The sequence below is a fragment of the Salvelinus namaycush genome, chromosome 4 (assembly GCF_016432855.1).
Source record: "Salvelinus namaycush isolate Seneca chromosome 4, SaNama_1.0, whole genome shotgun sequence".
NCBI classification, from domain to species: Eukaryota; Metazoa; Chordata; class Actinopteri; order Salmoniformes; family Salmonidae; genus Salvelinus; species Salvelinus namaycush.
The window spans coordinates 58,210,421-58,236,663 of NC_052310.1; the positions used below are offsets into that span (position 1 = coordinate 58,210,421).

At 42.4% G+C, this 26,243-nt stretch overlaps 3 protein-coding genes across 3 annotated transcripts in view; 1 reads left to right on the forward strand and 2 right to left on the reverse strand.

Moving 5' to 3' along the window:
• Positions 1 to 4,197: 4,197 nt before the first annotated feature.
• hnrnph3 (heterogeneous nuclear ribonucleoprotein H3 (2H9)) lies at positions 4,198 to 8,692 on the reverse strand. The gene is made up of 11 exons (XM_038992066.1): positions 8,595 to 8,692; positions 7,815 to 7,913; positions 7,536 to 7,691; positions 6,953 to 7,096; positions 6,300 to 6,438; positions 5,489 to 5,673; positions 5,274 to 5,366; positions 5,051 to 5,184; positions 4,742 to 4,877; positions 4,578 to 4,634; positions 4,198 to 4,472 (listed from the first exon to the last, which is right to left on the reverse strand). Exons 2-11 carry the CDS (start codon positions 7,900 to 7,902, stop codon positions 4,399 to 4,401), a joined length of 1,206 nt encoding a protein of 401 aa, XP_038847994.1. The 5' UTR covers positions 7,903 to 7,913; positions 8,595 to 8,692; the 3' UTR covers positions 4,198 to 4,398.
• Positions 8,693 to 10,622: 1,930 nt separating this feature from the next.
• On the forward strand, positions 10,623 to 13,889 carry LOC120046669 (phenazine biosynthesis-like domain-containing protein). Its single transcript, XM_038992068.1, has 9 exons — positions 10,623 to 10,766; positions 10,908 to 11,007; positions 11,259 to 11,357; positions 11,469 to 11,578; positions 11,718 to 11,747; positions 11,836 to 11,924; positions 12,000 to 12,175; positions 12,256 to 12,318; positions 12,679 to 13,889. The coding sequence occupies exons 1-9, from the start codon at positions 10,683 to 10,685 to the stop codon at positions 12,789 to 12,791; spliced, it is 864 nt and encodes a 287-aa protein (XP_038847996.1). The 5' UTR covers positions 10,623 to 10,682; the 3' UTR covers positions 12,792 to 13,889.
• dna2 (DNA replication helicase/nuclease 2) overlaps positions 13,584 to 26,243 on the reverse strand; it is a 35,485-nt gene continuing 22,825 nt past the window's right edge. Inside the window, exons 5-23 of the mRNA XM_038992067.1 lie at positions 24,978 to 25,161; positions 24,732 to 24,880; positions 23,920 to 24,051; positions 23,579 to 23,807; positions 23,344 to 23,461; positions 23,070 to 23,223; positions 22,762 to 22,956; positions 22,184 to 22,417; positions 20,511 to 20,627; positions 20,299 to 20,408; positions 20,035 to 20,144; positions 19,208 to 19,429; positions 16,320 to 16,513; positions 15,924 to 16,013; positions 15,560 to 15,767; positions 15,269 to 15,358; positions 14,598 to 14,780; positions 14,272 to 14,418; positions 13,584 to 14,068 (exon numbers count right to left, since the gene is read on the reverse strand). Of these exons, the coding sequence (XP_038847995.1) occupies positions 14,015 to 14,068; positions 14,272 to 14,418; positions 14,598 to 14,780; positions 15,269 to 15,358; positions 15,560 to 15,767; positions 15,924 to 16,013; positions 16,320 to 16,513; positions 19,208 to 19,429; positions 20,035 to 20,144; positions 20,299 to 20,408; positions 20,511 to 20,627; positions 22,184 to 22,417; positions 22,762 to 22,956; positions 23,070 to 23,223; positions 23,344 to 23,461; positions 23,579 to 23,807; positions 23,920 to 24,051; positions 24,732 to 24,880; positions 24,978 to 25,161 (2,920 nt within the window). The 3' untranslated portion in view covers positions 13,584 to 14,014. The remainder of the gene's footprint in view (positions 14,069 to 14,271; positions 14,419 to 14,597; positions 14,781 to 15,268; positions 15,359 to 15,559; positions 15,768 to 15,923; positions 16,014 to 16,319; positions 16,514 to 19,207; positions 19,430 to 20,034; positions 20,145 to 20,298; positions 20,409 to 20,510; positions 20,628 to 22,183; positions 22,418 to 22,761; positions 22,957 to 23,069; positions 23,224 to 23,343; positions 23,462 to 23,578; positions 23,808 to 23,919; positions 24,052 to 24,731; positions 24,881 to 24,977; positions 25,162 to 26,243) is intronic.

Genomic DNA, 26,243 nt, shown 5'->3' on the forward strand with positions numbered 1-26,243 from the left:
CATACTGGTCCCCTGTGGGAATTGAACCCACAACCCTGGCATTGCAAGTGCCATGCTCTACCAACTGAGACACATGGGACTTATTCCACATTTAGTTAAAGCCTCAATTAAAAATGTATTAAAGATGTTTTTCTCTCTCTCTCACACACATACACACAATGTGAAAACGTAAAAATAAAATAAAAAAAATTGCACATTTATTGAAAATGAAATACAGAAATCTAATTTACATAAGTATTCACAAACCTGAGTCAATACTTTGTAGAAACACCTTTGGTGGCAATTACAGCTTTGTGTAGTCGTGGGTGTCTATCAGCTTTGCACATCTGGATTTGGGGATTTTCTCCCATTCTTCCTTGCAGATAAGTTTGATGGGGAGCGGCAGTGAACAGCAATCTTCAAGTCCTTCCACATATATTTTCAATGGGATTCAAGACAGAGCTTTGGCTAGGCCACTGAAAGACTTCCACATTTTTCTGAAGCCATGTCAATATTGCTTTGAATGTATGCTTGGGGTCATTGTCCTGTTGGAACGTAAATCTTCGCCCCAGTCTGCTCTCTGAAGCAGGTTGCGCATATTTACCAACCATTTTCCCCTCTATCCTTACCAGTCTCCCAGTCCCTGCTGCTGAAAAGCATACCAATAGCATGATGCTGCCACTATGCTTCAAGGTAGGGAGGGTGTTAAGACAGGTGATGAGCTGTTTTTTTCAGACAGCACTTTGCATTCAGGCCAAGGAGTTACATTTGTCTCATCAGACCAATCTTTTGCCTTATGCTGTCTTTTACGTGCATTTTTGCAAACTCCAGGTATGCAGACGTGTGCCTTTTTCTCAGGAGTGGCTTCCATCTGGTCACGCTCCCATAAAGCCCAGATTGGTGAAGTGCTGGAGAGACTGTTGCCCTTCTGGCAGGTTCCCATCTCAGCCAAGGAACTCTGTAGTTCTGTCAGTGGTCATTAAGTTCTTGGTCACCTCCTTGACCAAGGTCCTTCCTTCCCGGTTGCTCAGTTTGGTCGGACGGCCAGCTCTTGGCAGTCTGGGTAGTTCCATTTTTTTTTTCTTCTTCCATTTCCCAATGATGGAGACCACTGTGCTTTTGGAAACTTTCAACACTCAAATTGTGTTATACCCCTCCCCAGATATGCCTCATCACAATTCTATTTCAGAGATCTATGGACAGTTCTTTGGAATTCATGGTATAGTTTCTGCTCTGAAATGCACTGTCAACTGTGGGACCTTAGACAGGTGTGCCCAATCAATTGAATTGGCCACAGGTGGACTCCAATCAAGTTGTTGTGACATCGATGATCGGTCCCACTATTTAAAGTGCACCTTATGAAGGCTTCATAAGCACTGCATAAATGGGTCACAAATCTGTAACTGTATTTCATGCTTCATAAGAGAACAAAATGTGAACATAAATAGATTGTCACAGTTATGCAACATTACAAATCTTTATAGAGCATGATATACAGTTATAGATGATTTGAGATGCATCTATGTAGTGCTTATGAAACCAAAAGATTCACTTCAAATAAAGCGGGACTGGATGATCAAAGGAAAGTTAACGAACCTGAGCTCAATTTGGAGCGTAATAGCAAAGGTGTGTGAATACTTCACAGTACCAGTCAAAAGATTAGACACATACCTACTCATTCCAGGGTTTTTATTTTCTACATTGTAGAATAATACTGAAGACCAAACTATGAAAAAACGCATATGGAATCATGTAATCAAGTGTTAAACAAATCAAAAAATGTATTTTCCGAGATTCTTCAAAGTAGACACCCTTTGCACAATTTTGGCATGCTCTCAACAAGCTTCATGAGATAGTCACCTGGAATGCATTTCAATTAACAGGTGTACGAAACTTGCTCCCATGAGGACCGCCACAGGAAAGGAAGACCCAGAGTTACCTCTGCTGCAGAGGATAAGTTCATTAGAGAGTTACCAGCGTCAAAAAGTACAGCCCAATTTGGTGTTACTTGACACATCAAGTCTGTTACTTGATGTGTCAAGTAACAGACATGTCAACATCAACTGTTCAGAGGAGACTGCGTGAATCAGGCCTTCATGGTCGAATTACTGCAAAGAAACCACTACTAAAGGACACCAATAAGAAGAAGAGACTTGCTTAGGCCAAGAAACACGAGCAATGGACATTAGACTGGTGGAAATCGGTCCTTTGGTCTGATGAGCCCAAATTTGATATTTTTGGTTCCAACCGCCGTGTCTTTGTGAGACGCAGAGAGGGTGAACGGATGTTCTCCGCATGTCACCACATTGCTGGTGACATTGTCAGTGATCTTATTTAGAATTCAAGGCACACTTAACCAGCATGGCTACCACAGCATTCTGCAGCGATACACCATCCCATCTGGTTTGCGCTTAGTGGGACAATCATTTGTTTTTCAACAGGACAATGACGCAACACACCTCCAGGCTGTGTAAGGGCTATTTGACCAAGAAGGAGAGTGACAGAGCACTGGATCAGATGACCTGGCCTCAAACAATCCCCCGACCTCAACCCAATTGAATGGTTTGGGATCAGTTGGACCGCAGAGCGAAGGAAAAGCAGTCAACAAGTGCTCAGCATGTGGGAATTCCTTCAAGACTGTTGGAAAAGCATTCACGGTGAAGCTCATTGAGAGAATGCCAAGAGTGACTACTTTAACAAATCAAAATATATTTTAGATTCTTCAAACACTTTTGGTTATTTCATAGTTTTGATGTCAACTATCATTCTACAATGTAAAAGTAGTAAAAAAAATAAAAACTCTTGAATGAGTAGGCGTGTCCAAACTTTTGACTGGTACACTGTATGTAAATTAGATTTCTGCAAATTATTTTAAATGTGCAAAAATTTCTGCAAACATTTTCACTTTGTCATTATGTGGTAGATGGGTGAGAAATGTAAGCCATTTTGAATTCAGGCGGTACCACAAAGGAATAGTTTCTTAAGGCACTGTACCACAAATGCCTAATTTGCTAAATTCGCTGTATTATACAGTGCTCTCCATTACTCTGTATGATCATTAGCACAGTAAACTTTATCCCAATTCTAGCTCCAAGACAGATGCAATTTGAAAAAACCTAGAGTGCTGGTTTATTGGCACAGTGAACCATGTTGCGCACCATAGTTTAAAAACTGTGGGTAGTGCTAAAGAGGTCAAACCCCACAATTGATCTTAAAAATATGATTTTAAGCCTAACCTTAAATGAAGACCAAAACGCAAATGTTCATGAATTTTTACAATATAGTCATAAATGGCTATATCTGTATGCAACATTTTCAGGGGACCCGTTTTGGCTCGTGAGCGCTACTTTCAAAACTACTGGCTGGAATTATAAAAAACCTCTGTAGTATTACTAAATGAGTTATAATTCAAATTATTTAGATATTATCAATAGAGGACACAGCTTGTAAATTCTAGGTAGATTTTCCATGAACATACCACCATTCCAGGGCATCAGTCACCTGAATAGGGCCTGCCACATACACATATCTTGAGCCTGGATCAATGTTTGTAAAAAGACTAAGGCAGGGAGAGTACTGTCTAAGTCTTCTCTTACACTTTGGACTCTTCTCTGAACCCCCTCCCTCCCTCTGCACTTTAACCCGTGCTAGCAATGACTTTCAAGTCTAAGGGCTAAATTCAATCAGATGTGTCAGAGGTGGTACTGTGTTAGAGCTGTCAAATCCACATGCAGCTCCTTGCGTTACCGTACCACGGATAATGCGATTGGATGCAACGAAACCACCCGACTTTATAATATTATAGAAGTTCTTGCAGCCTTGTTAAATTCAAACACTCGAATTAGACAGAGGCATGTTTTCACATTAATTTGGATGGGGGGATTTATAGCCTAACATCAATGGTTTGACATTTTAGTCATTTCTATCATCGATAGAGCCTACACTTCTATCGCCGTTTTCAACTTCTAACATGGTAGAGATGAGGGAATTGTTTGACACGAGCAGCTGTTCACCGATTTGTCAGCTCATACCGCAGTGCCACAAAATCTGCTATGCAGATGTCGGCAGACACAGGTTAATGCTCAATCTGATTGAATCAAGCTGTAAAGCGTAGAAAAATGCAGACAGAAGTGGGGAAATTAGCTAACAATAGTAGTAATTAACTAAAATATGCATTATTGCTAATGGTCTTGAAATGATCTTAAACTGAGACACACAGAATTAAATATAAAATGTATTAAGTAAAATGTACAATAGTTGGTTAGCCTATGCAACTGCTCAAATATATACTTTTTATTCCACTCTTTGAGACTGGAAAATATTTTAAGTAGGTACTTTTTCTGAACATGTGAAAACATTCAAATACAAAACAAATCTTCAAGACTTGAACGTTTGGTTTAGAATGGTGATTACTCCTGTTTAGAACATCCCCCTCAGTCCACTCCGTCTCAAGCCCATGCCTCCTGAGTTACCATAGAAACCGCCGCCGCGGCCTAAAACCAACCAGGAAATAAATCCAGAAATGGCATTAAACATTGATTCAACCATTGTTGTCTGAGTGTTTTCTGAAATACAGGCAGATGAGAGAAGAAACTTACCCATTTCAGATGCTCCACTAGCAGTTGAGTTTAAGAAGAGCTCAATGTATCGATGTTCTGCAGAACAAAAACAAATAAATCACCTTAAAAATTGTTATATTTTATGGTTCATTTTGAGAGTGGGGTAATCATAACGGGGTAAAACAAAGTAGGGATCCACATACGCATGTGATTCTTGTCCTTCGACATAGCTGAAACAGCATCTTCATGAGACCTAAACTCAACATCGGCCTCGCCTGTGGATTTTCCATTTGGTCCAAAGTCGATATGAACTCGCACAGGAGTCAATGGGGAGAAGAACTAAACCAAAAAGGCACACGCATACACCAAAGAGTAAGGGGCTGCTCTGACCACCATGATTGTATAAATTCAAGTTACATAATTGGACTGTGAATATTTACTTTAAAATGTGTTGACATCATTGGAAAGAGAAATGGGAGTGATTATGGGTACTAGAGAAATGTGATTCTTACATTGGCTATGTCTCCCTCAGTGGCACGGAAAGGCAGGCCCCTCATGTGTACAAAATGGCCACTGTGGAAGCCGCTGTGGGAGCTGCTGTGGGAGCTATGATCACCTGCACCACCGTAGCCATGGCCACCTATAGCTGCAAGCCAAGCACAGAATACATTTTCCTGAGAAGGAAATGCAGGCACACCTTCAGTGTGACATTAAAAAGCAAAGAGCATATCTTACCTCTTCCTCTATCGCCCCTTATTCGGTCATCAAACATGCCATTGCCAAAACAGTAATTACTGAAGCCATTGTAGTTGTCAAATCCGCTATAGCCTACGTGAACAGACACAGAGAATAGGGAATCAATGATCATCTTTTCAGACCATTGGCCATCCTCAATCCAGTCCATTCTTAAACACTACATTGACTTCACTAACCAAAATTATTGCACATACCCCCACTGTAGCCTCCTCCACGCATTTGGTCCAAAAGAGCACCCCCCCGTCCTGGACCAGGGAAGAACCCACCTCGCTCCATCATGGGCCTGTCGTAGGGACTGGGTCTCTGCCCCATCATCCTTCTGGGGAGCTCATAGTAAGCCCGGATCTCATTCCGGCTGCTCTTAAAGATTTCTATGTACCTGAATGGGTTTAAATGCAGGTGGGGTTATGACAAGAACACTACATGGGACAATAGCCATATGGAGAACATCAGCAGACAAGACATTGTGCATGATTTCATATGGGCAACTTTATCTAAGCCAAATAGTTGGGGTCAAACAGATAGCTTTATTGTACATCTAGATGGGCAAGGAATAATACAATGTATTAATTTTAGCAATAGCAGTAACAATATGGCACAGCTTTCACATAATCTGCTAATATTGCAGCAGGTTTTGAATTTGCACTTTCATCATGATGCAGTATTAGAAGGCACTCTGACATAAATAGCCTAGTTCCCACAATTCAGCTATTAACAGCTCTATGGTGGTACTGTCATACAATATCTATTGTACTGTCAAGGCTCTCAATTCTGCAGCACTGATCTTAATTCCCTTTTCCCCCATTGCACTGCTTGACAAATCAATTCAATGGAAGACAATGCCCAGATTAAGCATGGTAACTGTCCAAGTAAAAAAAAAAAAAAAAGTATTCAAAGTGTGATTTATGAATGATCATACCATCTTTAACTTAAAGGAAAGATGCATGACCCCCCGCCCCATATTAGTCATAAAATTAATACCCAGCCCAGACTTTCCGTCCCCACCTGTGCCCTATTCTTTCCTTGTGTTTCCCCAGTGCCTTTTCTGCTATCTCCTTTGAGGCAAACTGCACGAAGGCTTCCCCTGTGCTCCTCCCCTGGTAGTCCATCGGCAATGTTATCCCATTTGGCACGATTTTCAACCCTTTAACCCAAGGACAAATAACCCCACAAGGGGAGACATGTTAAAAGCTGCAACATTCCCATATGTACAAAAGAAAAACCCTTTCCGCTTTTATTTGACTATTTCAATGTGATATCTCTTAGTGTTAGACACACCAAAAGACCCAAGAACATACTGCTGAACTTTATTCATGAACACATTGACTTCATGTTATTCAAAGAACAGTAACATCAGAGCAGCATCATGCCATCCAGAAGATGTGGTGACTTTGCATGTGGTTTTATAAACAGATATTTGTACATTTGTGTGCATGTATGTTATTGAACTATAAGAGATTGAATATCATGCTATACTAAGTCACCACATTCTTATAAAGCCAAATACGGATTTAATTATTTTGAATTGTATTTGCTTGTCATGCACTTACTTGAATGCCTGAAAACTCTAATCCATCAATAGGCCTGTTTTTGCATTCATAGTTTAAGACATACACTTTGTTCATAGACACCTTACTAAAGTAACGCTATGTATGTACCTGCAAAGAACTGCACTATCTCCTCCTTACTGCAGCCAAAAGGAAGTCCCCGGAGACGTATCATACACCCGCTGCAGCTGTCGTAGTCAGTAGGACCGCTGCGTTTCAACACCCAGTCCATCTCGCTACGGTTTGACTTGAAAACTACAAGACCGGACAGGAACGGCAAGGATTGACATTAAGGTCTGAAAGGTACTCGGTCACTGGGCAAGTTTTGGGGCTTTTTTGGTTGCCTGTCATGGGTATTCTTTGGTTGCCGAAGACTATGATCACTTGCCCGAAAGTATAAAATTAACTATTTCCACAAACACACTGGGGAGGAATCAGAAAGACCAGACTACTGAAATACTTTGTATTTTGGTTATCGTCAGTAAAAATAAATAAATAAAATCACCTGCCCAATGGGGCAACCTCTGAGCAGGCTCAACTTGTGCAACTGCTCAGGTCACTTGTCCCGGACAACCCTTAATGTCAATCCTTGAGCGGGCAACATCAGTCATAATATACTGAATCACAACTAGCTGACTGATTGATAAGTCTAAATGTGACAACAGACAGATTAGAGATCTGTCAGACAAAATACCTTCAATATAGCGATGACCCATGTGTTTCCTATCCTTTGCTATGGCTTTTTTAAAATCCTCTGCTGATTTCAGCTCCACGAAAGCTTCTCCACTGGGCCTTCCTTCTTTGGAAAACGTGAAGCACACTCCATTCACTTTCCCGACGATGTTACAATCTGCAAGAGATACACAAGATTAACTTCATTGGTGCCTTCTTCATTGACCAGCCAGGTGCAAACAAACGATAAAGTGACTATTGAATGCCACCACTTTCAGTTTTATGAACGTGGCCTACTCACCAGAGAAGAACCCTGCCACCTCTTCCTGGGTGCAGGACCAAGGCAAGCCCCGAATTCTCACCACATACCCATCATCATTCACAGACATAGTCTCTTCCTCTGGACCATGGTTAAAAAGGGCAATACAAGTCTTCATTAACGTTAGTAATACTGTGCATAAAACTTACAACATTACTAAAGTACTAGCTAGGCCTACATGTGGAATTAACATGAGCTAGCTAACGTTAATTGTTAACTAGTTAAACCAGCTAATGTTAGTTGTTTGCCTCAAGGTCGATTGCATCTTCTTCGGACTTTGGCGAACCTCGCAATTATTGACTAGTTTAACTTAACTAGTTACAAGGTTACCGGTCTTTTTTTGACTATACAAGTATTGATAGTTAACGTTAACTATAATGAAATCAGAGAGATTAATTTCTCACTCAAGCGCTGTTAATTGGGTTCTGTCATTATTGATGTCCTTGATAGTTTACTGACTGTGGCTAAATCACCAATTTCCATAAACTATCCAGATGGATAATGGTATGTTTTCGAGAATACATTATTAGCTATCTAGCTAGCCAGTCTTGTTCCGGAGTAGACGCTAAATACCGTTAGCTAGCTAGCTAGCCAACTCTTGCTAAGCTAGCTAGCTAGGACATCGCAACGGTCTAGGTCAGAAAACAAAACTGTCCATCCAGTTCCGAAAATATATCAATTTCAACGCGAATAAAAAAGCATTATATATTTCAATAGGAAGCCACAAAAATGTTGGGAATAAAATGATAAAACGCGTCTTACAATTTATTTTCCCCGGTCTCAGTTCTTCTCAGGTGACAGGGAGTTCCGCAGCAGGTAATGTCGCGAGAACATAAAATCTCTTCTACCAACAGCCGCCCTCTACCAGTTTCTAAACGCAGAGGCGCAACATCGCGAGACTTCTGGGAACGCTTACCAAATTTACCAAAGGCCCAGATTCACAAAACGTTCTTAATTGCAATTTTCCCTTAACTATACACTTAAGAAGAAAGTTAAGCAAAGTTGCTATTCCTCAAAAAGGTTCTTGGAAATGTTCTTATGTTTCTCCTTAATTAAACTAAGAAATTAGATTATTGAAAATAAAATTATTAATTCCAAGAAAGCTAAACCCTTGTCTTAAGCAGGGCAGTGAGAGAAAAAGCTCCTGAAAGCCATTGAACATGTTTAATTCACACAAACTTTATCTGAAAGTTTCACTATTGATTATTTTACACCCAAGAACATGTTTTAGAACAATACTAGATAAATAGCTAGCTAAAACGGTTGCCCAGCAACAACCACATAAGATTTGTAAGAAGATATTTGAGAAGTTCCTAAAAAAATCATTCAATATTAAGATACTGTTGAGGAATTGCACTTAAGAACTATTTTATGAACTATTTTATGAACTTCTTAAGTTTTTGCGTAAGAAGTGTTTGTGAATCTGGGCCCAGGTCGGGATTTGGGGTTTGAGAAGTCAATAAGAGAAGTGAAAAATTATTAATTAGTTGTTTATTTTATCTAAATCTAAAGGCACAACCTAGATTCGAGCCAATGTCTTAAGTAGTTGAACATGTTATCACTCCAACCTCGTTAAAGTGACAAACTGCCAAGTTTTCATTTTCGTCAAAAACAACTCTATATCGAAGGAGTGACTTTGATTTGATGATTTGCACATGCGCAGTTCGGCGCAAGACGACCGTTGGACCCGATGACGTGTTCCAACGAATGTTATTTTTTATATATTTTTTATTAACAAAATCAATACAAAAAGTACATGGGGGAACACAAGAATATAGAAAGAATATAGAAAAGACAATTGGGCTAGGGGGTACAATATCACATTACACAAGGACCTTAAGGGACATGCACACACTTAATTATAACAGCTTTTTTGTTGGTAGAATATTTAATTGTCTTAAAATTTTGTTCATTTTATTTTGTAAGGTAAGAAAATGTGTTTTATTTGTAAATTTACATTTGTGAATATGACATTTGGCCAAAAGAATAATTAAATGAATTACCTAGAATTGTTTCATATTGGCACTCCCCAGTAGGCGCAGTTCTCCATAGGAATTCATGGAATTCTACAGTATTTCAATTAAAATGTTTGAAAGACAAATTTACATGTATTTAGGTATATGTTTGTTGTAATGGGGACAGTACTTTTTCATGTTTTATTTTTATGTTTAGCTCACAATATGTAAAAGTATGCATTAAGGTATCTGTAATAGAATACATGTGGCAAAAATGTATGTAGACATTAATAAATATATTTCTATAGCCTCCAAAATATATATTTTTTACAGCGGTGAGGGAGTGCCAAGGTGGAGGCATGGTGGCTTTACACAATGCCCCCTATCTGTCATCTAGTGTATATATAAATAATTGACCGCAAAGGCTGTTGAAGAATGGTGCACACACGGTTTTGGGGAAATGTGTCTTTCAGGACAAACCGTCACATAACCTAGCAAATGTGGAATCAAACTGAACGCACCCCTGTTTAAGGTGGGTTGTTCTCCTTGTGATTTTGAAAAAATAAATAAAAATGAACCCAGGGCAGATGCGTACCGAGAGATAGCTACACCTGTCCGTTTCTATGAAATCAATGAAAGATCGTATTCATCTGCACTGCCTGAAAAGACAGACAAGAACAATATTTCAAGGTGGGCCTATTCTATGGGGAGATTTTTTAGCCAAGCCAGCACTATCAATTCAGTGCAGACGAAGGAAAGGAGAAAAGGAGAGGAAGCAATGGACTTTAGACTTTTGGGATGATACACCCACTGGTTAAAGTCCATTTGGAGGCGTGCAGCTGTTAAACTTCTGCACTTCTCACTGGGAAATCAGCATACGCCACTCTAATAAGTAATGGAGATTCCAGTATTCATTGTTGATGCATTTACCAATTTACCTTTCAAAGGAAATCCTGCAGCAGTTTGTCCCCTTTTACATGCAAGTATAATTTTTTATACATAATTACATCTTATTACATATTCTCATGTATTGCTGAATAATCAACATTAGTATTTGCTTTAAGTTATCTAACCAGTAATCATGCAAAAAAAATACTGTTGACTGTTCTCAACCAAACAGGAACTGCAGGATGATATGTACCAGAAAATTGCTGCTGAAATGAACCTGTCAGAGACTGCCTTCATCATAAGGCTAAATTCAAAAGATGACTTCAGCTCAGGTATCTTTTTCGAGACATTCTGAAATAGAGTTGAAACTGTACTCTATTTCTGTGCAGAAGTTTTCCAAATCTGCCATTTGGTGGTACTCTATTTTATTGCAATTAACCAAGAGGGGGTGATTGATGCCAATGAGAATGAGAGTAATGGAATATATGGGACTCAGGAAAGAAAAGGTAAATCAACTCATCACAACATCCTAAGATTACTGACATGGGAACTTGTATGTATTTTGGTATGTGTTGTATTGAAGGAGCACGCTTCCGCTTGCGTTGGTTCAGCCCCACCAATGAGGTTCCTCTGTGTGGACATGCCACCCTAGCTTCAGCTGCTGTACTGTTTTACAAAAAAAGTAAGAATGAGTCACATAATACAGTATCTCACATTTAAGCAAGTGAATGGCAACTAGTACAAACATATAGTGCAATTCAATTGTTTCTATCCCACAATTCCCTTCCTAAAGAAAATGTCAACACAACAGTGGTATTTGAGACTTTGAGTGGAGAGCTGTATGTACAACAACAGGGGGAATCTATAGTGATGGATTTCCCTCTGAACAAACCTACTCCGCTGGTAGGTGATGAAATCAATGTGGTACATTCATGTTCAACATATATATACACTGTACACGTTATAAGTATTGCATAAAAGCCTTTGCAAATTAATGTCAGAACTTCAGAATAACTTCAGAATTGAAACTTCATATCCACAGGGTCTCAATGAATTTAAAGACATAGTTAATGTAAGTGCATCATCCTTCTTACCACTGTTTCTATAATTTATGGTGAGGAATTAAGCTCATGTCCATCAGTCTGAATATGTATGTGCAGGCTGCTGTGGGAGACCAGTCAGTTGAAGAAGTGTGCCTCTGTGGCACTACCAAAAAGCTAATGGTGCGCCTTGCTGACACTTGTGACAGGTAAAAAAAATTAAAAACACTTTACTTTATACATTATCACTGAAAGCGATTGAAAAAGTGACTGTTTGGTTTTAGGTCAATGCTCACATCCCTGCAGCCAGACCCAGCAGTTCTTCTCAGTGTAAACACTGGCGGAAGGGTTAGGGGTCTGATTGTCACCATGATTGGAGCCCCTGGCTGTCAGCCTGGCTATGACTTCTACTCCAGAAACTTCTCCCCCTGGTTCGGGATTCCTGAGGACCCTGTGACTGGTCAGTACAGCGGACATTGGCAAGTCTTATTCTGTAGTCTTTTAGAAAGTTTAACTTAGTTTGTTTTTACATCATTGCAGGCTCTGCACATACTGTCCTTGCAGGCTACTGGTCTGAGAAACTGGGCAAGAAAAAGATGCTGGGTGGGTAACAGTGGAGGCTGCTAAGGGGAGGACGGCTCATGAAAACAGCTGGAACCGCACAAATGGAATGGCATCAAACACGTGGAAACCATGTGATTGATGTATTTGATACCATTCCACTTACTCCACTTCCAGTCATTACCACAAGCCCGTTCTCCCCAATTAAGGTGCCACCAACCTTCTGTGGTGGGTAATGTAAACAGCATTGCAACATGGAGTTCAAATTCCATTGCACAGAACCCAATCAATGAACAGATATTGATGGACAGGTACATCTTGAGTAAAATCCAATAAATAAATAATGTAAACATCATTCAAAGAACTACCACTAACACACTGCATTCTCCTCCTGTGTGACAGCCTATCAGTGCTCCAGTCGTGGTGGGGAGTTGGAGCTGGAGCTACGGGATGATGGCAGACTGAATATCGCTGGCCAGGCTGTAACCGTCCTGCAAGGGATTCTAACTGTGTAGAGGCTATACTGTTCACTTCGACCTAGCCAAATAATCTGTAGACCTAGCTGTGGCTACAGATTATTTGAGTTTGAGATTATTACATTGTATCAAGTTGTTATTAATTTAACAGATGCTCTTATCCAGAGCGATTTACAGGTTTGGGTTAAGTGCCTTGCCAAGGGCACAGGCAGATTTTTCACCAAGTTGGCTCAGGATTCGAACCAGCGACTTTTCAGTTACTGGCCCAACGGCCTTTAACTGCTAGTCTACCTGCCGCTCTAGTGAACATTCAGCATACAATCCTCACCATTTGTATTTGGACAGTAAAGCTTAACTTAAAATTTAGGCTCTATAGTCCAGCATTTTGGATTCAAGATCAAGTTTTGAATAGGAGGCGAGAATACAGAATGTCACTTAATGTGAGGGTATTTTCATACATATTGGTTGCAACACTATATACACTGAGAGCGATGCCATTCTTAAAATTACTTATTTAAGCTTTTGTTCATGTTGTATCTAAACTCTGGCACTGCAACATAAGCATGAGGAAGTGTATTGCTGGTTAGGGTAAGTTTCTGAAAACCAAGTGAAATCGCAAAAAAAGAAAGTGTCTGGACTACATAATGCAGATTTGGTTCCAATAAAGAAAACTTCTCCTTTAATAAGACAAAAGCCCTTCATGAATCGTGTCCCCCCCATTTTAAGAAATCAGAATTCGAATTTATAATTCATTTTCCAAATACATATGGTGAGGACTGTATTTCAACAGTCTGTAATTTTACTGACAGGGACACAAGGGAAACAAAAATGTACAACACTTAAAATGATTTATTCACGTAGACATTTTCAAAAATAACATCAATATAACAAGTAAAAGCTTGACAATCAGCACTGGCTCAGAAACAAGACTAATTACCAATCTTAATCTAACGGAGGTCTGTGAGGCAATGTCTGAGCAATTGCTACATTGCAGATTTACAGTCTAAATGGTGCCTGTACTTCAACTTTCAAATGGTCACATTCTGTTGTAATAAAAAGCATTAAAACAATAACACCAAACATAGCTGCCATGGATTCTTGTTAAAACATTAATTAAAAAAAATATATAGCATACTATCAACTATTTCAAGTCATTTTTCAAGTAATCAATATTGAGGAATCGATACATTGCTTGATCAGTCTAAAGGCTGATTTCCAGATGGTGAGTGGAGGAAAGGCACTGTTCTACCTCAGATGTTCTGTCACAGGTGCGTGGTGGGTAATACCTCATGGGCTGCTGGAGGGAGCTGGAAAACGTGGGCCAGTTAAGACAAACACCCTGAGTGGATTGAACAGTAATCATTATCAATCATCAAACAACAACTTAACACACATTGTTTAAACCTGTAAAACACGGATGTCTATACAATAAACATATTATAGCACCTCCACAGCATCCATTCACCACTGTATTTCTCTCAACCATGGTTAAGGCCATACTGGGCAGTGTAAAGGATATCATGCACTCCTGTGTGAGGTGGTTGAGGAGTTTTTCCAGGGGGGCGTAGCGGCGCAGGGTGGGGGCCGAGCCCACCATGAGGAGCTTGTGTTTAGCTCTCGTGATGGCCACGTTCAGCCTCCTCCAGTCCTTCAGCAGCTCACCCAGCTGCCAACAGACCAGGTCTCACACAGATCAAAAATGTCATGACGCATACAATATGTCCAATTTATATACAAATAACATGTTGAAATTTGCAGAAACTGTTTTAATTATCCATCCAAAAGTGAGGTACTTTGACCAAGGTCAAGATCTCAAGAGACATGGTCGGTTTAAGGTCCACTCACATTGCCTTCTGGGTGACTCCTGACAAAGGAAACGATGATGACGCTCTTGTCGCGGCCCTGGTACTTGTCCACAGTGTTGACCTCCACAGTGCTGAAGGCTGGCCCGGCTAGTAGGCCTGAGATGGCCTTCAGTTGTTGTCTGTAGGGAGCAATGACCCCGATGTCACTGGCCCTGCACCCAGCCTAGTAGAACACAAGGGTATAATTAAGCAGTAAGGCACGAGGGGGTGTGGTATATGGCCAATGTACCACGGCTAAGGGCTGTTCTGATCCACAACGTAACGCAAAGTGCTCGTACACAGCCCGAGGTGCCTTATTGCTATTATAAATTGGTTACCAACGTAATTAGAGCGGTAAAAATAAATGTTTGGTCATACCCGTGGTATACGGTCTAATATAACATGGCTTTCAGACAATCAGAATTCAGGGCTCGAACCACCCAGTTAATAACAGGTTAGTTAGTGTAGTACTACCTCTACATGTATCAATGCAGAGCAATCACAAAACAGAGCACTGAGTGACATTTTGAACCAAAGGGGTGGGGGGGAACAAAGACAGTTCTGCTGTTCTAACACAGTACATACAATCTTTGTCATTGCTGTGAGTCCAAGTAAATCGGATGAATTCATAGAAATTTGTGCATTTCATTTGACTTTTATTGAAGCTCCCACCTTCAATAGCAGACTGACTATGCCGTGCACCAGAGCAGCTTCTGTCTGGTTGCTGATTCCCCCTTGGTCAACCGTCTCCAGGGCTGGAACCTGTCAGTCAGAGCAGCAGTGAGGCACTCATAAAGAAGAGGCATGCATATACAGGTCGAATAACATACAAAGGTCCAACAACACAGTTACACACATCAAGCAAGCCACACTTAAATGCTTATTTAGGTTTGTGGTATCATGTAAAATATAGTAATCAAAATAAAGAGTATTGTAAGAATAACATTGGCGCAAGAGACTGACCTGGGTGGTGTCCAGGAAGCAGACAGGGTTGAGAGGCTCCAGAGCTGCCTGGACCCAAGCCAGGTCCTCCGGCCGGCCCAGACTCAGCTCCAGCTCCCTCTGGACAGAGCCCTGGGAGGGCAGGGTCAGCATGGCGCTGGCCGTCCTCTCTGAGCCACACTCCAGCCTCCCTCCGTACATCAGAGTGTTACTTAGGGACATGATTTTACTGTGGAGGCCACCACGAAATGAGTGTAAAAACGTTAGGTGTGACGAAAGGAAACAGTAACCATTGAGAAAAACAGATAAACAATAGAAAAACAAATTGATGCTGAAATAAATGTTTTAAATAGTTGACATGATTTTGTTAGAAAGAATAACCCACCTATTCATCCTGTACTGGACGTTCAGCTGGACTACAGCCTCACTTTTACGCTCGAGACGCTTGAATAGACTCTCGTCCATACCCAACAACCTGATGACGACTTGAAACATTAGAAATGGAGAAGAAACTCTACTCGAAGAGTCCACACTCTTACTGTACGTTTGGTTTCATCGACCCTGAAAGGTGGGGTCGGTGGTGGTTGTAGGGATGTGTCTACTAGGGCTGGGAATTACTAGGGCTGGGAATTTGTCCTCCATTTAAAAAAATGGACGACAAATATTTGCATTTTGGTGAAGGTACAGCAAGCTAGAGCAAAAATAATATTGCAATCTTGTCAAAACGATAACATCCCGGTGTAACTATCGATTTTTGACCCCATCACTAGAATCTACTCACCTAGCCTCTCTGTTCTGGACAATGGGGGGCAGCTGTTGGTGGTCCCCCACCAGGACAAATCGCTGGGCATAGAACAAGGGCCCAAGGCACACTGGCTGACTGATCTGGGACGCCTCGTCCACAATGCAAAAGTCAAAACGACGACGGGAGAAAATGGGGTGCTTTACACCCATGCACGTGGTGGCCACCACCAGCTATGGAGAGATGGGAGGGTTTATTACATAAAAGTTTTTGTATGAGAACTGTAGTCTCTCAATGGTTGTGTTCCGCCATCTTCTGAGAGTCCATTTGAACAATTGTAGATCATGGGATAGGACTGTGGCAGTCATAAAATTGTCAGCAGGTGATTGTCAAACAAATAACTGCCTGTCTCACAGTAATTGACAGTTAATTAACAAACACATTCAGGATCTCCTGGCTTCCACCCTTAGCCTACAAGCCACTGATGCAGACTTTTGGAAAATGTACATTTAAAAAGTCTAACAAATCCATGTAATATACCATCACAATAAATCCATTATTTCTTTAAGATTGGCCTAAGAAAATGTAGTCAATTTCAGAACAGAATAGCATACTCAGTTGTTATGTTAGGCCCTGATCTGGCTATGCCATATAGCTGTGGGCTACACTAGTTCATTTAGCAGACAAGATTTGCTTACAATTCCGTGTCATTATTTTATAGTATGAAGAATTCTAAAGGAAAAGGACAAAAGGAACACCTATGTGAGAATGCTATTCATTGACTATAGCTCAGCGTTCAACACCATAGTGCCCTCAAAGCTCATCAATAAGCTAAGGACCCTGGGACTAAACACCTCCCTCTGCAACTGGATCCTGACGGGCTGCCCCCAGGTGGTAAGGGTAGGTAACAACACATCTGCCATGCTGATCCTCAACACGGGGGCCCCTCAGGGGTGCGTGCTCAGTCCCCTCAAGTACTCCCTGTTCACCCGTGACTGCATGGCCAGGCACGACACCAACACCATCATTAAGTTTGCCGATGACACAACAGTGGTAGGCCTGATCACTGACAACGATGAGACAGCCTATAGGGAGGAGGTCCGAGACCTGGCCATGTGGTGCAAGGACAACAACCTCTCCCTCAAGGTGATCAAGACAAAGGAGATGATTGCGGAGGACCGAAGGAGGACCGAGCACGCCCCCATTCTCATCGACGGAGCTGTAGTGGAGCAGGTTGAGAGCTTCAAGTTCCTTGGCGTCCACATCACCAACAAACTATCATGGTCCAAACACAACAAAACAGTTGTGAAGAGGGCACGACAAAGCCTATTTCCCCCCAGGAGAATGAAAAGATTTGGCATGGATCCTCAGATCCTAAAAAGGTTCTACAGCTGCACCATCGAGAGCATCCTGACTGGATGCATCACTGCCTGGTATGGCAACTGCCCGGCCTCCGACTGCAAGGCACTACAGAGGGTAGTGCGTACGGCCCAGTACATCACTGGGGCCAAGTTTCCTGCCATCCAGGACCTCTATTCCACGCGGCATCAGAGGAAGGCCCTAAAAATTGCCAAAGACTCCAGCCACCCTAGTCATAGACTGTTCTCTGCTACCGCACGGCAAGCGGTACCGGAGCGCCAAGTCTAGGTCCAAAAGGCTTCTTAACACCGTCTACCCCCAAGCCATAAGACTCCTGAACAGCTAATCAAATGGCAACCCAGACTAATTGCATTTCCCCCCCCCCTTTTACGCTGTTGCTACTCCTGGTTATTATCTATGCATTGTTACTAACTCTACCTACATGTACATATTACCTCGACTAACTTGTGCCTCCGCACATTGACTCTGTACCGGTACCCCCTTGTATATAGCCCACTACTGTTATTTTACTGCTGCTCTTGAATTATTTGTTATTTTTATTTGTTATCTATTTTTTACCTGACACATTTTTCTGAAGTGATGGATAGGTAAAAACCTACAGCTGGCATTCCATAGATAAAATGTGGTGGGTGTCACCAAGATATAGATAGCCTGTAGGAACAGAACAAAGGCCTCAGTATTCCTAATTATCCTGGCATCTGGGAGACCACACAATAGGCAGATGACCACAGGATGTACCCAAAGTGACTTATGGTGCCCCCCAATCTATATGGAGGGGTGGAACCAAGCATTCTGGGTATCAGCTATATAAACTGCGCATTGTCTGTAAAGGGTAGGCTCTCGGCACAACAGTCTTCGGTTTCATTATTGCAATAATTAATCGATATTAAATAAAGATGATTGTTCGAAGAAATGACCAAGTCTCTCAGTACTGAATTTCCACGACAATAGCCTACAGAAATGTTGCGCAACATAAGCTCATGAAGTGTTTGATTAGATTTTTGATTACATTTTCTTGATGTCAGAGTGATTAGAGGTACAATAGAGTGCTGAGTACTAGGCAGTTAGCAAGTTTGGTAGGCTACTAATGACCATTGGGCTCCCGAGTGGCGCAGCGTTCTAAAGCAGTGTATCTCAGTGCAAGAGGCGTCACTACAGACCCTGGTTCGATCCTGGGCTTTATCACAACCGGCCGTGATTGGGAGTCCCATAGGGTGGCGCACAATTGGCCCAGCGTCGTCCTGTTTAGGGTTTGGCCGTCATTGTAAATAAGAATTTGTTCTTAACTGACTTGCCTAGTTAAACAAAGGTTAAATATAATAGATAAAAATGCAGCAGAGCTTGGAGAAGCCTAATTACCATGACTAAACGGGTCAAGCGGAATTTGACTGCCGTCATGACTCGTGACCGCCAGTGTGGCGGTAATACGGTCACCACAACAGCCCTAATCATGGAACTGCTCTTCCTTAGCCTGGGTTAAGTGCAGCATAGTTGGGTGGCAGAGCATCGCTCTAAGTTGGCTCTATCCCTCAGTTTAGCCCACTCACCTCCTTGTTGTAAAGATTCTCCAGCTCAGGGAGTGTGTGGATGCCGTTGGCCCGACACCTCTCCTCTGTGTAGGCCAGGATGTCTGGGTGGACCTTCTGGGCCCGGCCCAGACGCAGGAAGCCCACCTTGAACCTCCGGAGCTTTAGCAGGATGTTGTCCACAGCAGAGTGGGTGTAGCTGGTCAGCAGCACACTGAAGCCACATGCATGGAGAATACGCACCTGAGTAAGGACAGAGGAGACTCAACAACCATTCAAATGTTGATCATCACATTCACACATACATTGCACGAACAAGGGTCACAGAGGGTGTGTTCATAAATTCACTCTGGCTATCTACTCAGATTTCAGAGCACTCGTCTGAGTGTGCCAGAGTGCAGAATAACTGATGAATTTACAAAACGCTCAACACCCCTTGAATATGGCCGGTGTCATTAAACGTCGGCAAAAAAAAGCGTAATTAAATTGTTGCCAGCAGCACAGTTAATGCCACCAATGCTCTGGATAACATGAACAGCCTAACCAGCTCGTCTAGGGTGAGTAAAATGGTCAGTGAGGTGTTCTCTCATTTGTGTACGGAATTAGCTAGCAAGCTAGCCAACGTTAGCCAGTTAGCTTGGGTGCTTGACTGCCGTTGTGAGGTCAGAACGCTCGGGCCAACCCTACTCCTCGGGCAGAGTGCGCTCTGAACGCTCCGAGCTTAACGCTCTGAATTTACAAACTGACAATGTGACAACACTGAGCACACTCTGGCACTCCAGATTGAATTTACAAAATACACCCAGAGTATCTAAGTAGAACAGGGAAATTACAAACACTGCTCTTACCAGTGTGCATATAGTGGTGGTTTTCCCAGTGCCAGGCATCCCAACTATGAGCGTATAATCTTTGGAGAGCAAAACCTTCTTCATGGCCTGTTTCTGAGGTTTGTTGAGCCCTGAGACAGAGATGAAACACCAAGTTAGTGTTATAGTTCACTGGTGAGCTTTGAAATTAAGTTAGCAAATAAATTAAATGTTTATATAAAAAGGTAACAACTAAAGTGAGACAAAGGAGAGCAGGGAACAGGGGTAACCAATCAGGGGACACACCTTTCAGGATGTTGGCGACTGTGTCCTTAGCTTCCCTGGGCAACACACTGCTGAGGTTGTCAATGAACTGAGGAGGGTGGAAATCCACTATTAGCTCCCTTAGTCTTTCACTGCAAAGGAGGAGGTGGAGCCATGAGTTAATACCTACTATTAAAGAGGTATGAAGAAAAAATGTAAGTTATTTCCATTTCAGGCAGTAGTACTGAACAGACCTTGGAGGAGACCTTTCCATCATCTTGGAGAGGTTGACCAGATGGGTGCTCAATCCCATTACCCCTTCGTCCTGGTCCAGTCGGAACACAACATCAGAGGAACACTTCGAAAGGTCCCTATGGAGATGAGGGGAGCAGCTTCAACTCCAGAAGAATACACATACAAATAGCAACAAAAAAAACAAGCTAAAACAGATCTATATATACACAGTACCAGTCAAAAGTTAGGACAACTACCCATTCAAGGGTTTTTCTTTATTTTTACATCGTAGAATAACAGTGAAGACATCGAAACTATGAACATATGGAATCATGTAGCAACGAAAAAAAGTTAAACATTTGAGATTATTTGAGGTTCTTCAGAGTAGCCACCCTTTGCCTTGGATGACAGCTTTGCACACTTGTCATTCTCTCAACCAGCTTCACCTGGAATGCTTTTCCAACCGTCTTGAAGGAGTTCCCACACACGCTGAGCACTTGTTTGCTTCTTTTCCTTAACTCTGCAGTCCAACTCATCCCAAACCATCTCAATTGGGTTGAAGTCGGGTGATTGTGGAGGCCAGGTCATCTGATGCAGCACTCATCACTTTTCTCCTTAGTCAAATAGCCCTTACACAGCCTGGAGGTGTGTTTTGGGTCATTAATCCTGTTGAAAAAACAAATGATAGTCCCACTAAGCGCAAATCAGATGGGCTGGCGTATTGCTGCGGTAGCCATGCTGGTTAAGTGTGCCTTGAATTCTAAATAAAATCACTGACAATATCACCAGCAAAGCGCCATCACACCTCCAGTTTCACGGTGGGAACCACCCATGCGAAGAACAACCGTTCACCTACTCTGCGTCTCACAAAGACACGGCGGTTGGAACCAAGAACCTCAAATTTGGACAGATTTCCACCGGTCTAATGTTCATTGCTCGTGTTTCTTGGCCTTAGCAAGTCTCTTCTTATTGGTGACCTTCAGTAGTGGTTTCTTTGGAGTAATTCGACCATCAAGGCCTGATTCACATAAGTTCTTAAAATGTTCTGGTTTGACTGACTTTCCATGTCTTAAAGTAATGATGGACTGTAATTTCTCTTTGCTTATTTGAGCTGTTCTTGACATAATATGGACTTGGTCTTTTACCAAATAGGGCCATCTTCTGTATACCACCCCTACGAAAACGTGGATGTCGATTAAGACAGTCCCCCGCACCTCTCTGATTCAGAGGGGTTGGTTTAAATGCGTAAGACATATTTCAGTTGAATACATTGTTGGACAACTGACTAGGTATCCCCCTTTCCCTTACCTTGTCACAACACAACTGATTGGCTCAAACGCATTAAGTAAAGAAATTCCACAAATGAATAATTAATTGAAATGCATTCAAGGTGACTGGTTGAGAATGCCAGTGTGCAAAGCTGTCATCAAGACAAAGCATGGCTACTTTGAAGACCCTAAAATATAAATATATCTGATTTGTTTAACACTTTCGGTTACTACATGATTCCATACAGGTTATTTTATAGTTTATGTCTTCACTATTATTCTACAATGTAGAAAATATTTTAAATAAAAATCCTGGAATGAGTAGGTGTCCAAACTTTTGACTGGTTCTGTATATAGAAACTCACTAAACCTCCCATTCCCAGATTCCCATAGTGTTTTGAAAGACATTGATACTGCCATCTTACCGATCCAGCGAGCAGCTTACTGCAGTGCTGCTCCCGTCTGTGATGTATCCAGCTGCCACACCAATTAGCTGCAAATCATGGTCGCTCACCACAACTCTGTCGCCAACAATCAACCCCGTCACACCCTGTTCCCCGCCACGACGGCGCTCAAAACGGTGGATATACACACCGTCTGACTGGTTCTTCACTGGGCCAATCAGCTGCATGTTTCCCATACAACCCCCACTCTTCTCCCTGGACACCAAAAACAAATTAGACAGCGGTTCCCAATAAAAAATAATAATTCAGGGACCACCAAATCACTAGCAAAAGCTCGAGGACCACCAATAGGGGAGTTGAGTACATTTTGTCAGTGAATGTAACAGATTAAAGACCTACTATTACATATATAAATTGTTCAACAAACATCCATAGTGAACACTCATGTAATTTTTTCTAACAATTATAGCCCACCCCCCCAACACTATATTAGCTCACATATGTCACTGTCAATGTTCACAGTTCTGTAAGTCACATTGGATAAACATCTGCTAAATGACCACATTATCTGATACATAGACACGTGATTTCTTCCGGACCTCTCATGGGCAGACTGCAGCCAGATGTTGTGCCGGCCTCCCTTCCTCTCCATGGTGTGGGTCTCCAGGGCACAGAGGAGCAGCCAGTGGCTGAAGTAGAGCAGGTGTGCCTCTGTCAGGTGCTCACTCTCCTGCTGCACCAACAACTGCTGTGACTCACTGGAGTAGTAGTCTGGAGCCCTGCTCTCAATGGCCCTGTGCGCACACACACACACACACCAGCTGATTTTTAAGGGCATGAAGTTGCTGTCGTCCTGAATCTCCTATCAGCATATAAGTAGTTCACTCTGGAAGGCAGGCAGTTATACCTGTCATAGAGAGCACAGTTCCTGATCTGGGGACACCACTTGCAGATCTGTCTGTCTGTGATGATCCCTGGCAGAGGTGCCATCCGTGTCTTGCCTTCCTTCTCCATGCTATTGCCAACGTGATGCGCCAGGGTGTTCCTTAATTTCAACAGCTCTGAGAGAGAGATAGAACATGAGTCAACTATGAGGTCCTGTATCAAAAGAAATTAATAAAAAACTATGTTCCCCATGGAAAATAAAGTTCCAAACACATATTTTTGTGATCAGGGCTTACCTCTTCTATCCATGTGGTTCCCGACTATAGGATGCAGGTTGCCAGTCTTCAGGTAGAGCAGGAATCCTGCCTCTGCATCACTTCGTCTCTCTAAGCTCATCAGAGTGTAAAGGATGACCTGGACAATAACAATAGCTTTTATTGGTTTGAGCACTGTTGCAGTCATAATGCATGTATGGTTAATAGAGCTCAGTATTTGCTATCTGACTGCGTGTTCGTTCCACTGGTGCAGTACCTGGCTGCGGTGTTCAATGGAGTTGGACTCTTTGCCAGTCTTCAGCTCCAAAGGCATTACCCTGTTGAGTGGAGGCCTGCCCTTGCGATGAATACGCACCCCTGCTGTCACGTCAATTTTACCCTTCAGGCCAAAACGTGGCGACCAAATGTTTTCCTCGATGTCCACAAAATCTGTGACAGCGATGCTGCATGCGGAGTCCTGCCAGCTCAGTGCCCCATCACTTGGCCTGTGGGTGGGGAGGACCAACATTTTTTTAACTGCCAGTCTGTCAAAGATTTTTAAAGATATAGAATGGAGAATCAAATTAGTTAGGGGTGGGGTGAGTTGGTACTACTCACAATTTGAGAGTTAACAGTTTCTTGCCTGCCTGTGGAGAGGTGTGAAGGTAATCTCTAGCCCATTCTGTCATTGCAGGCAGGTACTCCAAAATCTCCTGCTTCATGTCCTCCTGAGTCAGTTTCAGGGTGTACCTATGAGGGTTGAGAAGAATTACAATAAAACCCACACTTAAAGCTGCAAAACGTAACTTTTTGGGGTCACCCACAATACAATGTGAATTTGGTCAGATTATAGATCTGTCATCCTCATTGAAAGCAAGACTAACGTGGTAAATCTGTTCAATGAGCGCGATATCTATGCATCCCATGCTTAAGTTTAGTTATTGTGTCTTTTACTTTCAGTTTTTGGTCACCAGCTTCAAAACAGGTGAAAATATATTTTTCACAGCAGTTTAGATGGTACAATGATTCTCTACACTGTTGTTTAGAATTTTAACAACCAAAGCGATTTCTGCATATTTCACCCTTAAAGGGATACTTTGAATTTTGAAGCCCTTTATCTACTTCCCCAGAGTCAGATGAACTCATGGAGACCATTTATCTGACTTTGCGTGCAGTTTGAAGGAAGTTGCTAACTAGCGTTAGCACAATGACTACAAGTCTATGGTATCTACTAGCATGCTAACACTAGTTAGCAACATCCTTCAAACTACGCAGAGTCAGAAAAATGGTCTCCATGAGTTCATCTGACTCAGGAGAAGTAGATAAAGGGCTTCATTGGCAAAATCCTGAAGTATCCCTTAAACATTTCCTAAGAAACTCCCAATGTCAATGTATGATGGCATTGTATGGTATAGTATAATGACTCTTACATGTCTCCCAGGTAGTTGGGGCTGAGCAGGGCTTGGTTGGCCAGCAGTTGCAGCCTTTCCATAGAGAAGTCTCCAGACATTGCAGCTTTCTGGAAGATGTCATGAACTATCGTACCGTTCAGCATCTGTTTGGAGCCTCCGTCAAAACGCTAAGGCAAAGGTGAGGATTACATATCATTACAATAAGGTCAGTCAATCAATTCATAAACAGATAGGATAACTGAGCCTGGTATTTCATGGTCATACCTTGAACATTTCACCCAGCACGGCCCGTCTCATGCAGCGGATCCCGCTGGCGATGCTAGTCCCAGATATGAGCACGTCAGGGAGAAGCACCAAGAATCCTGACTCCCTGTCTATCAGCCAGGTACCTGAGACACATTGGCCCTCCAGGTGAACCACATCACCCGTGGACACTGGTGTTGACTCCCTAGAGAAGGCAAGACGTACTATTATTTTCACATTATTGTTTGTCTGAAAGTAAACTTGAGCAATATTACCCAGAATCACGTTCTAAAATGTGCAAAAAAAATATTGAGTTCGATAAACTGTGTACAAAACTTTAAGCACACCTTCCTAATATTGAGTTCTGCCATCAGAACAGCCTCAATTAGTCAGGGCATGGACTCCACAAGGTGTCGAACATGTTCCACAGGGATGTTGGACCATGTTGACTCCAACGCTTCCCACAGTTGTCAATTTGGCTGGAAGCTTCGAGGCAAGCAACACTGAAGCATGCATGAGAGCACCAGCTGTTCCGGACGACTGCGTGATCACGATCTCCGCAGCCCATGTGAGTAAGACCTTTAAACAGGTTAGCATTCACAAGGCCGCAGGGCCAGAAGGATTACAAGGACGTGTACTCCGAGCATGCGCTGACCAACTGGCAATTGCCTTTACTGACATTTTCAACCTGTCCTTGACCGAGTCTAACACAAACATGTTTCAAGCAGCCCACCATAGTCTCTGTGCCCAAGAACACCAAGGTAACCTGCCTAAATAACTACAGTCCTGTAGCACTCAAGTCTGTAGCCATGAAGTGCTTTGGAAGGTTGGTCATGGCTCACAAACACCATCCCAGAAACCCTAGACCCACCATTTGCATACAGCCTCAACAGATGACGCAATCTCTATTGCATTCAATACTGCCCTTTCCCGCCTGGACAAAAGGAACACCTACGTGATAATGCTATTCATTGACTACAGCTCAGCGTTCAACACCATAGTGCACTCAAAGCTCATCACTAAGCTAAGGACCCTGGGACTAAACACCTCCATCTGCAACTGGATCCTGGACTTCCTGACGGGCCACCCCTAGCTGGTAAGGATAGGTAACAACACATCTGCCACGCTGATCCTCAACAGGGGCCTCTCAGGGGTGCGTGCTCAGTCCCCTCCTGTAATCCCTGTTCACCCATGATCGCATGGCCAAGCATGACTCCAACACCATCATTAAGTTTACCGACGACAACAGTGGTAGGCCTGATCACCGACAATGATACAGCCTATAGG

Excerpts from the sequence above, each read along its gene's own strand:
- hnrnph3 (XM_038992066.1), bottom strand. The coding sequence starts at position 7,902 with ATGTCTGTGAATGATGATGGGTATGTGGTGAGAATTCGGGGCTTGCCT. Across the intron at positions 6,439-6,952 it reads GATAGTGCAGTTCTTTGCAG|GGTTGAAAATCGTGCCAAAT; the intron begins GTACATACATAG and ends CTTGGGTTAAAG. Across the intron at positions 5,367-5,488 it reads TGGAGGAGGCTACAGTGGGG|GCTATAGCGGATTTGACAAC; the intron begins GTATGTGCAATA and ends CTGTTCACGTAG.
- LOC120046669 (XM_038992068.1), top strand. The coding sequence starts at position 10,683 with ATGGAGATTCCAGTATTCATTGTTGATGCATTTACCAATTTACCTTTC. Across the intron at positions 11,579-11,717 it reads TGAACAAACCTACTCCGCTG|GGTCTCAATGAATTTAAAGA; the intron begins GTAGGTGATGAA and ends TCATATCCACAG. Across the intron at positions 12,319-12,678 it reads GGGCAAGAAAAAGATGCTGG|CCTATCAGTGCTCCAGTCGT; the intron begins GTGGGTAACAGT and ends CCTGTGTGACAG.